The sequence below is a fragment of the Myotis myotis genome, unplaced genomic scaffold, assembly GCF_014108235.1.
Source record: "Myotis myotis isolate mMyoMyo1 unplaced genomic scaffold, mMyoMyo1.p scaffold_m19_p_9, whole genome shotgun sequence".
Lineage (NCBI taxonomy): Eukaryota > Metazoa > Chordata > Mammalia > Chiroptera > Vespertilionidae > Myotis > Myotis myotis.
The window spans coordinates 30913465-30927968 of NW_023416401.1; the positions used below are offsets into that span (position 1 = coordinate 30913465).

Here is a 14504-nt window from a genome sequence, read left to right on the forward strand (position 1 = left end):
CATCGGAAAACACATATATAATTACATATTTTTGTGATTAATCACTATGCTTTAATTATGTTCACTTTGTAACAGTGAAATTGGGGATCACCACAACGTGAGGAACTGTATTAAAGGGTCGCAGCATTAGGGAGGCTGAGAACCACTGCTGTAGAGGCACATGAGTTATGTTAAGGGATATGCTCAGAGCAGTGTAGGCATGAAAATCCCAGAAGTCCAGGCCAGGGAGGATGACGGGAGACTTGGACTTCTGATGAGGGAAATAAAAGTGATATGAGGCATAGGGAGTTTGTCTCTGAATCTCTCCATAGGGCCAGGCAATAGGGTGAGATCCTGAACTCTCAGCAGTAGTGAGGCACGGGGATGGCTATTCCTTCTTCAGCCCAACTAAACTAGTTAGTGGTCTGAGGGGGCATGCTTTGTAGGACAGAATGTGGGTGCAGGGACCTCGCAGTTGCTCCTATTGCAGAGTGCGGAGGAGAGGGCGCTCAGACACCCTGGGCGATTGCGGGTGTACTTGGGTAGGGCGACCCTTTGCTTTCTATGTAAGCTTTGCCTGGATCTTTTAGTAAGTCCCTGCTTCTTAGTAATGGCCTCAGGCATGAAATGTGAACCTCAGAGTAGTTTGAACTTTTAAACTGAATATAAAGTTACAGCGCTACTGTGTTATCTTTTTGTAGGCCAAAACCATGTATTATTAATTTATTGGTATTATAAAAATAGCAGGTATTGTTAGTGCTTATTACATATACAAGAATTTATGAGATTATAGAGATAATATTTGCTCACCTAAATCAGTTGCCACCAAGTTACTTGCCACTTAACTTCTTTGCTGCTTGTAACTTTTAAAATATGTACTGTATAGTATAGCACACACAAAAAATTTTCTTCCTGTGGGACAGGAAACTTGATGTTTTTTTTCATTAGGAGGATAAATAGTATTCATTTGTCAACTGACTCTATTATTTATATTTTTTACCCAGGTTCGAGACTTATTTGCCCTTGCTCGGAAGAATGCCCCTTGCATTCTCTTCATTGATGAAATAGATGCTGTGGGAAGGAAGAGAGGAAGAGGCAACTTTGGGGGCCAGAGTGAACAGGAGAATACACTTAATCAGTTGCTTGTGGAAATGGATGGTGAATTTTCAAGTTTTTGGATTTTAAACTACACTGTTTTATATATTATATCTCAAAGGAAAATCCTTGTGCTCATATTGAGTACCAAAAAGGAAAAAAAAGCATTTTCTTTAAGAAATAGCCTTTTTTGCCGTAACTGGTTTGGCTCAGTGGATAGAGCGTCGGCCTGCGGACTCAAGGGTCCCAGGTTCAATTCCGGTCAAGGGCATGTACCTTGGTTGCAGGCACGTCCCCAGTAGGGGGTGTGCAGGAGGCAGCTGATCCATGTTTCTCATTGATGTTTCTAACTCTCTATCCCTCTTCCTTCCTCTCTGTAAAAAAATCAATAAAATATATTAAAAAGAAAAAAAGAAATAGCCTTTATAAAGGCTGGTATTTGTATCTGGGGCTGAATAAGAGAAAAATTGGTGAAATGATTTACAAAAGACTTACAGTCTCATTCTCAAAAATATTTATGATTTTGAAGCATTAGGAAAACCCATTTGTAACCACGTATGAATTTGGCAAATTTAGAATACTTTTACTTAGAAAGTAGCAATCTTTACATGTTAGTCAGCTTTTTAAAATTTATTTCGGAAAGCTAATTCTTAGGATGTGCCAGGTCCTTCATGCTATAAGATATGAGGATTCTCTTGAGTGCTCAGAAAGGCACAGTGTCGAGTATTGAGCCAGTTTGCTTTACTGGGCAGGCATTGTATCCAGAATCAGAAGGTGGTCAGTCCACGAGTGGCACCACATGTTTCAATCAGAGAGCCATCTTTGGGGGAAATTAGCTTCTGAGCTCTTGAGGTGCCAAGATCCTGCAGCTATGGCCTTGACAGGCTCTGCAGCCATGGCCTTGACATTTGAGAAATGGCCAGTAAAACTGAGCAAGGTTAGCCTGGAGAAGTGTTTGGAGGTGTCTTCACTTATGCAATGGCTGTCCCATGGCCCAGGGAGTTTAGACACATAATTTGCAAGTTTTAATATTATTGATTATAAAACATTTTTAAAATTAACAATATAATCTGAATTTCTAGTTAAATAAATGAAAATCTTTGATCATTTGTCTTGAAAAATTTGATTCTTAATGTTTTGAGTCTTACTAATATATATTACTAGTATCATTAAGGACAAGATGAATAGTAAGAAAAATCATTTATGTTTGTGACTTAAGAGACATTGGATAATAAATTGGAAAAAAATATTAAGTGGCATTATGTCTCTAGTGCTCATACATTCTTCACAGGCACACTGTTACTTTCCACCTCATGTCATTTAATAATTGCACCTTTGTTATCTTTTCAGGTTTTAACACAACAACAAATGTAGTCATTTTGGCAGGCACCAATCGACCAGATATACTAGATCCCGCACTGATGAGGCCAGGGCGCTTTGATAGGCAAATCTTTATTGGTAAGATGGTTTTCATTGGGTTAGTCCAGTTTTTGTGAGGATATCACTGTTTCACTGATTTTTTTTCCCCTCTTAAAAATGATTTCTCAAGGACCACCGGACATAAAAGGAAGAGCCTCTATTTTCAAAGTTCATCTCAGACCACTAAAACTGGACAGTACCTTGGATAGGGATCAGCTGGCAAGAAAACTTGCATCCTTAACCCCAGGGTGTTCAGGTGAGTGGAAAATAACCTACTGTCCTGTTTATAAGTCCCTTAAATCAATGACAGTTGCCAAGTACCAGTTCACTTTGTTACTTCACATCTTGGGACTTCCTAGGTATATATTTTTACTTTTTATTTGGGAAATTTCAAACATACAAGTTGAGAAAATAGTGTAATGAACCCCTCTGCACCCATCACCTAGCTTTGGGAACAATTCTTAATTCATATCTAACTTTTTCTATACCTTCACCCTCTTCCCTCTGTCTCTGGATAACTTGTGATAAATTCCTTGACAGCATATCATTTTATCCATTAATGTTACAGAAATTATTTGGGTTTTTTTAAAAACAACTCAGTACTGAGATAAAATTAAGATACCATCAAATTCACCTTTGTTGAAGTGTACAATTCAGTGATTTTTAGTATATTCATTAAGTATAGTTTTAAAGCCAATCACTATAACTTTTAAAAACATGTTCATCACCCCAAAAGAATCCATAAGCAGCCATTCCTTCCACTCCTAGCCCTAGGCAATCCCTAATCTATTTTTTGTGTCTATAGGTTTTTCTATCCTAGACTCTCATATATAGAGAATTATATGACACTGGAGGCCCGGTGCATGACATTCATGCACTCGGGGGAGGAGGGGTCCCTCAGCTTGGCTTATGCCCTTTCGCAGTTTGGGAGACCTCGGGGGATGTCTGACTGATGGCTTAGGTCCGTGGGAGCGGACCTAAGCCACAGTTGGACATCCTTAGTGCTGCCATGGAGGCAGGCTGCTGCACTCACCAGCTGTCAGCCTGGCTTGTGGCTGAGTGGTGCTCCCCCTGTGGGAGCACACTGACCACCAGAGGGCAGCTTCTGCATTGAGCGTCTGCCCCCTCATGGCCAGTGCATGTCACAGTGACTAGTTGTTCTGCTGTTTGGTTGATTTGCATATTACCCTCATATAGGACTAGAGGCCTGGTGCCAAATTCGTGCATGGGTGGGGGCGGGGCTGGCCAGGGGGAGGGGCCGTGGACGATTGGCCAGCCAGCCCCGCCCCCTGGTCGAACTCCCAGTCGAGGGGACAATTTGCATATTAATTAGCCTTTTATTATATAGGATGATCTTTTGTATCTGTCTTCTTTCATATATATAGCGTAAAGTTTTCAGACTTCATACATGTAGCACATGTCAGAATTTCATGGTTTTTTTAAATGGCTGAATAACATTTCATTGTTTGGATATACCACTTATTATTATTATTATTATTAAAATATATTTTTATTGATTTCAGAGAGGAAAGGAGAGGGAGAGAGAGATAGAACCATTAATGATGAGAATCATTGATTGGCTGCCTCTTGCACGCCCCCCGCTAGGGATTGAGCCTACAACCCAGGCATGTGCCCTTGACTGGAATTGAATCTGGGACCCTTCAGTCTGCAGGCCGACGCTCTATCCACTGAGCCAAACCAGCTAGGGCTACCACATATTATTTATCCATTTATCAGTTGATGGACATTTGGGTTGTTTCTGTCTTGGCTGTTGTGGATCATGTTGCTATTAAAATCCATGTACATATTTTTATATGGACATATGTTTTCATTTCTCTTGATTATATACTTAGGAGTGGAATTGCTGAATCACTTTTTGAGAAACTGCCAAGTTGTTTTCCACAGCAGCTGCACCATTTTACATTCTCACCTGCAGTGTATGAGGGTTCCAGTTTCTTCACATCCTCACCAACACTTGTCATTATCTGTCTTTTTTACTTTAGCCATCCTAGTGTTTCTTCACATCCTCACCAACACTTGTCATTATCTGTCTTTTTTACTTTAGCCATCCTAGTGGGTGTGAAGTGGTATCTCAAGATTTGATGTGTATTTTTATAATGTGTAAAGATGATGTTGAGCATCTTTTAATGTGCTTTTTCCAAGAATTTTTAAATGCAAAATGTTTTTAAAACATTTATGCAAGAGAGATTCCCTATGCCCTCTTCCAAACTCAAAATTAAATAAAAAGGAACATTTGAAAAGTATGAGGAGATTGTAACAAGTTCATTGTTAGAGGAAGATAGATATCTCAAATGTCTCAGGGTCCTAACTTTTTATTGGCTTTTTGTTTTTGGACTTTGCAGTTTATAAAATTTTAATATTTGCTGAGCACATACATTATGTTATAGTTTATTTGTATTACCATATACTTTGTCTGAAAAGTTAATTCAAAGAACCTTATGGCTCTAGAAAGCATTTGGCACATTTCACAAGTTTAACTTCCATTGTTTAAATGCACTAGGTTATTTTAATCCTTACGTTTTTTATTTTATTTCAGCATACTGTGTAATATCCACATAAGTAATTTTCCCAACAGAGATAGGACTAAGTTAATTAATGAGCATTTTAAAATATTATATTTGTTTGTATGAGCCATATTGTATATACTGGTAAAGGTAAATATTTGCTTGTAATTATCTATTTAACTACTACTAATACTTCTACCTCAGTTCACTGGGCCAGGATTATCAGGCTGTTACTAGAATGCTAGAATGCCTTAGGGTTATCATCAATGAAACTGATTATATTTACATAAAACCCTTATCCAATCTGCTGATTGAGAAATTCACTATGGATTTGGTTATCCGTAATGTGTGACTAATCAGTTTGAGTATACAGATTTGGTGGGTAAGCTATTCTGTATATTCATTTTATAGGAGCTGATGTGGCTAATGTCTGTAATGAAGCTGCTTTGATTGCTGCGAGACACCTTTCAGATTCCATAAACCAGAAACACTTTGAACAAGCAATTGAACGAGTGATTGGTGGTAAGGCAACTGAATGTAACTTAAATCAAAAGGCTGATAAGATGAATTTGAGGCCAGGGATTTTGGGGCAAGATCTAGAAGAAAGAAAGGTATATTTCCTTGCCATGGGCTCACCATGCACCTGCTGTGTTCCTTTGGTGTTGCGAACCCCTTCCCTTTTCTGCGGTCTGCATGGAGATGGGTGGTGTAGGTGTTGGGTGAGTCAGGTGGTGATGGCAGCCTCATTCACATGCGTAGCTAGCAGTGAATGAGGTGTCTTCCCTTGAATTATACCAATCTGGTTGTTGTTGTTTTCTTTCTTGTTTTTTCCAATCTAGTTTTTTATAAATGCTCACAACCTTCCTATTTCCAAAAAGTTCATCTCATGAGTTAAATGTGTTCTATGCTAGATATAGGTGATCGATAAACAGCTCCAGTGACTGTTTAATCAGGAAATGCTCACCCTGCCAGCTTGGTGATGGCATAATGTGTTTTCCTTGCTTTCTAGAATGCTTGCGACATAATATTCATAAAAACATAATTAGCAATTCAAAAACTTGGGCATTTGAAGGAGACAAAAGATTGCAGTCAAAAGGGCTGCACAGAAGAGGTGGGATTTAAACTGGGTTCAGTAGACAAATGGGAAACCGTGTGAAAGTGGCATGAACAGAAGGTGGTTTGGAAATAGTGTTACATACACCCTGTGTTTCCTGGAGGGAAAGTAAACTGATCACACTCAAGTTCCTGTGGAACGCAAGGCAAGGTTTAAGAAAGGTATTTAAGACTAGACTTTAGAAAGCCTTGAATGTTGACCTCGAGGACTTTTTAAATGCCCTATAGCCAGTTGGGTTTTTCCTGAGCCACTGAGTAATATGATAATCAGTGGTAGTTTAGGAAAGTGAATCTGACTCTGAAGAAGAGGAAAGCATCTGGGGGGAGTCATTCATGTGAGAGAGCAGGCTTTAGCACAGCGGTTCTCAACCTGTGGGTCGCGACACCTTTGGGGGTCGAATGACCCTTTCATAGGGGTCGCCTAAGACCATCAGAAAACACATATATAATTACATACTGTTTTTGTGATTAATCACTATGCTTTAATTATGTTCAATTTGTAACAATAAAAATACATCCTGCATATCAGATATTTGCATTACGATTCATAACAGTAGCAAAATTACAGTTATGAAGTAGCAACGAAAATAATTTGATGGTTGGGGGTCACCACAACATGAGGAACTACATTAAAGGGTCGCGGCATTAGGAAGGTTGAGAACCACTGCTTTAGCATGGGTAGTCCCAGTGGACAGAGGCAGGAGAGAAGGACAGCCTGACAGGCTGCAGGGGGTTCTGAGCAGCTGGTTTGGCAGAAAATGACATGTGCTGAGTTTGAGATGCAGGGTGTCCAATGGGATTCTGGAGCACTACAGGGGTTCAGGCTGGGTTCCTGGGATGAGAGGCTCAGGGAGCAGGTGCCTAGTAGGAGGAACAGGGACCCACATAGTAAGCATGGCCAGATGTTCACATTTGGTAGCAGAGGGGAGAAAATCGAGTCAGCAAAGTCACCAAAGCTGTATGCTACAGACCTAGAAAGTGCATCGACGCATAAGACAAGACGTACCATTAAAGGAGACTCAGGTGGAGAAGGGAGCCAAGGGCGAAGACATGCTTATTAAGGAAGAGTTGGCAGCAGGATCAAGTGATGGGATGTTAGGGAGACAGACGTTTGGATTTGGCAGTGAGACTGTTCTTGGTGACTATTGATGTGACAGTTTGAATTGAGTGGAGAATACAAAGCCAGATTAATGGAGATTACAGTGAGGATCTAGAGCTAGAATAGCCGTGTGCTCAACCTGGGTTACGTGCTAAATAACTAACTATTGAATAAATAAGTAGACCATTTATTCTAGAAATGTGTTAATGAAAAGAAAAAATCTAAAATGTAGAGTTGTAGATGGAATTAAATCACTACAGAAACATGTGAAACCTGCATATTTGTGCCTTTTTAAAAAATATATATTTTTATTGATTTTCGAGAAGAAGGGAGAGGGAGAGAGATAGAAACATCAATGATGAGAGAGAATCATTGATTGGCTGCCTCCTGCACACCCCCAACTGGGGATTGAGCCCACAACCCGGGCATGTGCCCTTGACTGGAATTGAACCTGGGACCCTTCAGTCCACAGTCCAGCGCTCTATCTACTGAGCCAAACCAGCTAGGGCATATTTGTGCCTTTTTAAGTCAGAGCGATGCTATCAGTGCTTAGTACAAAGTGAGAGTGTGAAAGAAAACAGGGTGGCAGGTGGAGTAGGAGGCCTTGCTTTGAGGTGGGTGGACGCTTGTTCAAGTTCAGCCACTGTGAACCAGCCATGGGCAGTCCTTGTTCTGTAATAATATACTGAAAATGAAAAATTCCAATGATAAACTATGGGGGAAGCTTTTGTTTTTCAGGTAAGTAAGAACTGCTTATCTCTGGAAAACAAAGGCCTTGTTAACACAGCCTTTATAACTTCCCACCCTTGGATGTACTTTCCACCTGTGGTATATATGTACTTGTCTTATGTTGTGTTATCGGGAACATAGCACTCTCTCGCTCGCTCTCTTTTTTTTTAATCTTCTAGACTCCTTAATGTGTTATCAATTGAGAAATTCTAGTTATCTTGCATACAACAAAACTACTTTTGTCTTGGTGTGATGATCTGTATTAGGACAAACTGTGTAAGTTTCTACATTACAGAGGTGCATACGAGGTTCAGCATCCACTTTTATCCAGGCCAGAGAAGAGTTGTGCATAGGTTAGGGGCCCTTCAGCTCTGTAGTGGGCACACAGGCCCAGCTCCAGTCTCCTGGGGTTCATCTTCTCTGGCCTACCTGCTGCTGCTTTGTCTGGCTTTTGGAACCCCTTGGGCTCTTTGTTGAGTGTGTTGGGTGCTGCAGCCTAACTAACTCTCTGAGTCAGTATGTCCTGATCTATCGTCTACCCTCCATCAGGAACAGAGCAGGCACTTTCCCTGAATACTTAGACTAGCAGTGAGTTCTTTCTGGACTTTGTTTTCTATGAATTGTATGTTTTAAGTTGACTTAAGTGCTGAATTTTATTATGTCCCTAAACAATATATGTGGCTCAAAAGAGTGGGAAAGTTAAAAAAAGTGGGCCAAGGGGTAGGGGTAGTGATTGCATTTTCGCTTTAGCTGGGTGTATTTTGAAGTTGATTATTTTTATTCTGACCTTGATTGATAATTTTTGGATTGTTAAAGCATCTTAATCTCAAAATCACCTTTTAGATATGGCATTGTGAAATATTGTATAACTCTTTTTATGTCAGTGTCACTAACATAAAAGTGTTTTTTTTTTGTTTTGTTTTTTTGTCAGGCTTAGAGAAAAAAACCCAGGTTCTGCAGCCCGAGGAGAAGAAAACTGTGGCGTACCATGAGGCAGGTCACGCAGTTGCCGGCTGGTATCTGGAACATGCAGACCCACTTCTAAAGGTAAAGAAGTTGTTTGAACAGTAGGAGAAAATTGCACTCCCTCAAAAGATAAATAGATGAGATGTTTAAATTTAAAGAAATTTAGCAAAAGCATCTAGTAATAACAGAGGGATAAAGTGGTTACACAAACTCTCCCACAGATAAGTTATAAAGTTTTGGAAAGAAAACTACTATTCAAAGGGACTGAAAAGTTTCCAAAAGCAGACTAAAACTGAAGAACATTTACTCTCAGAAAGTAGCAGCTACAATGGCTTAGAATTGGGTGCTTGTGGCTTTCTTGCCTGAGGGTTTTCCACAACCAGTGGTGGAAAATGCTGGCTTTACCATGTTGAGGTGCCAGAGGAGAAAGTTTAGGGTTTGAAGAAAATTTGAAATTTAACAGGGAAATCCTGGAAGCAAGAACACTACAGAGGGGGTGAAACCCAAATCCAAGTAAAAATGCCCTGGCTGACTACTAAACTATGCATGCAGAGGGATTCCCAGAGAGCCTGGGAAAGTAGGCAGAGACCAAAGCGATGGTGTACCAAGTAATATTGTTACGTTTTCTGCTTTTTCAACTGAGTGTATTCCCCAAACTGGTGCAGCATGGATAACAGGAAGCAACGCAACTGACTTCCTGTGTTGGGACAGCTGGAAATTGAGTGGGAGAGGGTCCCTGAAACAAGGAGACCACAGAGAAGACAACATTAAAAGTGTACACAAAACATCCTAAATAATCTAAAAGAAGTCGCTAGAACTAGTAAGTGGAGTTACCATGGCTACAGAATTTTTTTTTTTAATATATTTTTATTGATTTTTTACAGAGAGGCAGGAGAGGGATAGAGAGTTAGAAACATCGATGAGAGAGGAACATCGATCAGCTGCCTCCTGCACACCCCCTACTGGGGATGTGCCCGCAACCAAGGTACATGCCCTTGACTAGAATCGAACCTGGGACCCTTGAGTCCGCAGGCTGACACTCTATCCACTGAGCCAAACCGGTTAGGGCATGGCTACAGAATTTAAGGTCCATATTCAAAGTTCAAATGTGTTTCTGTATATTAGCAATGAATAATTGAAAGATGAAATTTAAAAAAATTCATTTCATTTACAACAGTATCCAAAAGCATGAAATACATAGGGGTAAATTTATCAAAATACAGGGTAGGAATTTATATAGAATTGCATGTATTAGCTAAAATAGTCAGGACAGCTGAAACCGGTTTGGCTCAGTGGATAGAGCGTCGGCCTGCGGACTGAAAGGTCCCAGGTTCGATTCCGGTCAAGGGCATGTACCTGGGTTGCGGGCACATCCCCAGTAGGAGATGTGCAGGAGGCGGCTGATCGATGTTTCTCTCCCATCGATGTTTCTAACTCTCTATCTCTCTCCCTTCCTCTCTGTATAAAATCAATAAAATATAAAAAAAATAAAAATAAAAATAAAAATAAAATAGTCAGGACAATTAAGGTGAAAGGATTACACTCACCAATTTTAGACTTTGTATACAGCTACAGCAATGAAGACGAATATTGATGAGAGAACTTAACACTTAGATTAGTGAGATGGAATAGAGTCCAGAAATAGACCTTTGTACATAATTGGTTCATTGATTTTCAACAGAGATACCTAGGTTATTGAAGGTGGGAAGGATTGTCTTACCAGCAAATGGTTCTGGCAGCTCAATGTTTATATGAAAGAAAGTAAACGTTGACCCTTACATCATATGTATAAAAGTAATTTGAAATAGATCATAAAACTAAAACTATAAAACTTCTAGAATCCCTAACCGGTTTGGCTCAGTGGATGGAGCGCCAGCCTTCGGACTCAAGGGTCCCAGGTTCGATTCCGGTCAAGGGCATGTACCTTGGTTGCGGGGCACATCCCCAGTAGGGGGTATGCAGGAGGCAGCTGATCGATGTTTCTCTCTCATCGATGTTTCTAGCTCTCTGTCCCGCACCCTTCCTCTCTGTAGAAAATCAATAAAATATATTTTTAAAAAAACAAAAAACTTCTAGAAATAAAAGTTAGGAAAAAGTCTTTGTAACTGTGGTTAATCAGAAATTTCATAGGACACAAAAATCATGAACCACACTGGACACAAGCCCCACTGTGGGGTAGGGGAGGCCGGAGGAATGTCAATGCGGGGAGGTGGGGAGAAACATATGTAATACTCTTTGTAATACTTTAAGCAATAAAAAAAAAAATCATGAACCACAAAAACAGTTAATAAATGGAATCTCATCACTTAAAAACTTTGTCTTTGAAAGATACCATTAAGAAAATGAAAGGCAAGCCACACATACTGAAACTACTTGGCAGTACACACATATGAAAAAGGAATTGTATCTAGAATATATTTAAAAAACAAAACAAAATACCTCTTAAAACTCAATAATAATGCCTTGGCTGGGTAGCTCAGTTGGTTGGAGCATCGTTCTATATATCAAAAGGTTGTGGATTTGACTCCCGGTCAGGGCACAGACTTAGGTTGTGGGTTTGAATCCCCTGTTGGGGCATATGCAGGAAGCAGTTGGTCAGTGTTTCTTTTCTCTGTCTCTATTTCTCTTCCTTTCTAACATTAATAAACATATCCTTAGGTGAGGATTAAAAAAACGCCAACTCAGTAATAACAAAACAAACAACCTAGTAAATTGTGTAAAAGATTTGAGCATATACTTCACAAAAGATGGTATATGAATAGACATTAGCACATTAAGGTACTCGGTATCATTAGTCATCAGGGAAGTGCAAATTAAACCTCAAGGAAATACCAACTGGTTAAAATTTTAAAGCCCGTCTTTAAGGATTGGTAAGAAGGTGAAGCAACTAGAACTCTCATATATTGCTGATGGAATGTGAAATGGTACTGTCATTTTGGGGAACAGTGTGGCAGTTTCTTATAAATGCCTCCATATGATCAAAGATATTTACCCACGAGAAATTAAAACATAATGTCCACACAAAGACTTACACCACTTCATAATAGCAATAAACTGGAAACAACCCTGATGTTCAAGAATGAAATGTATATTTGGTATGTTTAGACAATGGAGTGCTACACAGCAGTGAAAATGAAAAACACAATAGTGGGGGTGAATCTCAGAAACGGAGAGAAACCAGACACAATGAAGCACATACTGTATGCTTCCATTGATATGCAATTCTAGAAATTGTAACTAATCCATAGGGACTGAAAGCATATGTGCAGTTGCCTGGGAGTCGGGGAAGGGTTGAATACAGAGGGGCACAAGGGAACTTTGGGAGAATAAAGAGTATTTTGTATCTTCATTGTGGTAAGAGCTTAAGTTTGTCAAAACTCATTGATCTTAGAAATTAATGACTCAAGAGCAAGTTTTTGCGCAACTGCGTGTTATTAACTCATACCTATAAATAAGCAGCTCCGACAGTTTTGATGTGTTCTCTCCAGGCCTTACAATTCATGTTTTATATGTCAGTATTCAGGTATAATTAGAGCCACCCAAATTCTTCAGAAACTGAAGAGTTGTTTAAAATAAGTAAAAGTTGCCCTAGCTGGTTTGGCTTAGTGAATAGAGTATCGGCCTGCGATTGAAGGGTTGCAGGTTCAATTCCGGTCAAGGGTACATGCCTGGGTTTCGGGCTCGATCCCCACTGTGGGGCATGTGGGAGGCAGCCGATCAGTGATTCTCATCATTGATGTTTCTATTTCTCTTGCCCTCTCCCTTCCTCTCTGAAATCAATAAAAATATTTAAAAAGAAAAATAAAATAAAAGTGCTTCCAAAATGGAAAAAAAAAACCCCGCATTGAACTGTACACTTTAAATGGGTGCATTTTTTACGTGTAAATCATCCCTTAATAAAGTGGATTTTTTGAAAATTAAAGGAATTTACTCAATTGCAAAAAGAGGACTAGAAAAGAAAATGAAAACCGTTGAGTGCCCTGGTCAGCCATACCTGCCTCCTGTACAAAGAGGCATGGCCATGGCTGACAGTCAAGTTGAATGGAGCCTTCACTGTATTCAAGCTCTCAGGAGTCACCACATGCCAGCAGCCTTTTTGTCAAGACTGAATCATTTTAATTGAGTTTATAAAAAGACAATTTCTAGAACTCTTAAGGTAAAGTTATCCTAAGAGAAAATACTTCTGCACAGTCACTCCTGCTCGATCTCATTTAGTCAAAGCTGATGGATTGCCCAACTGCTGTGCTTTTTTTTTATAAGTGAGTTTATCTGTCTGTAAATGCTGTGATCAAGTCTACATTTGGTAGTGGAATCTCCAACAGTTTTTATGTTTTGTATTTGTCAGGTGTCCATCATTCCAAGGGGCAAAGGTCTGGGTTACGCTCAGTATTTACCCAGAGAACAATACTTGTACACGAAAGAGCAGCTCTTGGATAGGATGTGCATGACTCTGGGTGGCCGGGTGTCAGAAGAAATCTTCTTTGGAAAAATTACAACTGGTGCTCAAGATGACTTGAAAAAAGTGACTCAGAGTGCATATGCCCAAGTAAGTATGAAATGGAGTGCTCTTCCTCATCTCACGTTGCTGAGAAATGGTCGTTTATGAGTGGCTCTGAAACAACACCACTGTGTTCGACTGGTTTAGGCTTCTCAGGCCAAGATTATTTCTTAAAAGAAATCCATTGTAAAGCAATCAAAACTTATGAAAAGAAATGACTTTTGGGGGGCACTCCTGTTCCTTGTATGTCAGCTCTTCTGGGTCTGCCACTTTCTCAAATCTTTTAATGATGCATATGATTTTTTTAAATTAAATCTTTATTGTTCAGATTATTACATTTGTTCCTCTTTTTCCCCCCATAACTCCCCTCCTCCCAGTTCCCACCCCACCCTCCGCCCTCACTCCCTACCCACTGTCCTCATCCATAGGTGCACGATTTTTGTCCAGTCTCTTACCGCATCGCCCCTTCCCCCCCCCAAGAATAGTCAGCCCACTCCCTTTCTATGTCCCTGATTCTATTATAATCACCAGTTCATTCTGTTCATCAGATTATTTATTCACTTGATTCTTAGATTCACTTGTTGATAGATGCATATTTGTTGTTCATAATTTGTATCCCTACCTCTTTCTTCTTCTTACTCCTCTCAAAGGATACCTTTCAGCATTTCATATAATACTGGTTTGGTGGTGATAAACTCCTTCAGCTTTTCCTTATCTGTGAAGCTCTTTATCTGACCTTCAATTCTGAATGATAGCTTTGCTGGATAAAGTAATCTTGGCTGCAGGTTCTTGGTATTCATCACTTTGAATATTTCTTGCCACTCCCTTCTGGCCTGCAAAGTTTCTGTTGAGAAATCAGCTGACAGTCGTATGTGTATTCCCTTGTAGGTAACTGAGTTTCTTTCTCTTGCTGCTTTTAAGATTCTCTCTTTGTCCTTTGCTCTTGGCATTTTAATTATGATGTGTCTTGGTGTGGTCCTCTTTGGATTCCTTTTGTTTGGGGTTCTCTGCGCTTCCTGGACTTGTAAGTCTATTTCTTTCACCAGGTAGGGGAAGTTTTCTGTCATTATTTCTTCAAATA

The 14504-nt window shown here is 39.8% G+C and overlaps 1 protein-coding gene across 7 annotated transcripts in view; it reads left to right on the forward strand.

Moving 5' to 3' along the window:
- AFG3L2 (AFG3 like matrix AAA peptidase subunit 2) overlaps nt 1–14504 on the forward strand; it is a 47210-nt gene that overhangs the window by 24412 nt on the left and 8294 nt on the right. For all 7 annotated transcript variants that reach the window (XM_036321524.1, XM_036321519.1, XM_036321520.1 and 4 more), the window contains 6 exons: nt 984–1137; nt 2425–2532; nt 2624–2749; nt 5430–5540; nt 8891–9006; nt 13271–13471. In XM_036321524.1, the coding sequence (XP_036177417.1) occupies nt 984–1137; nt 2425–2532; nt 2624–2749; nt 5430–5540; nt 8891–9006; nt 13271–13471 (816 nt within the window). The remainder of the gene's footprint in view (nt 1–983; nt 1138–2424; nt 2533–2623; nt 2750–5429; nt 5541–8890; nt 9007–13270; nt 13472–14504) is intronic.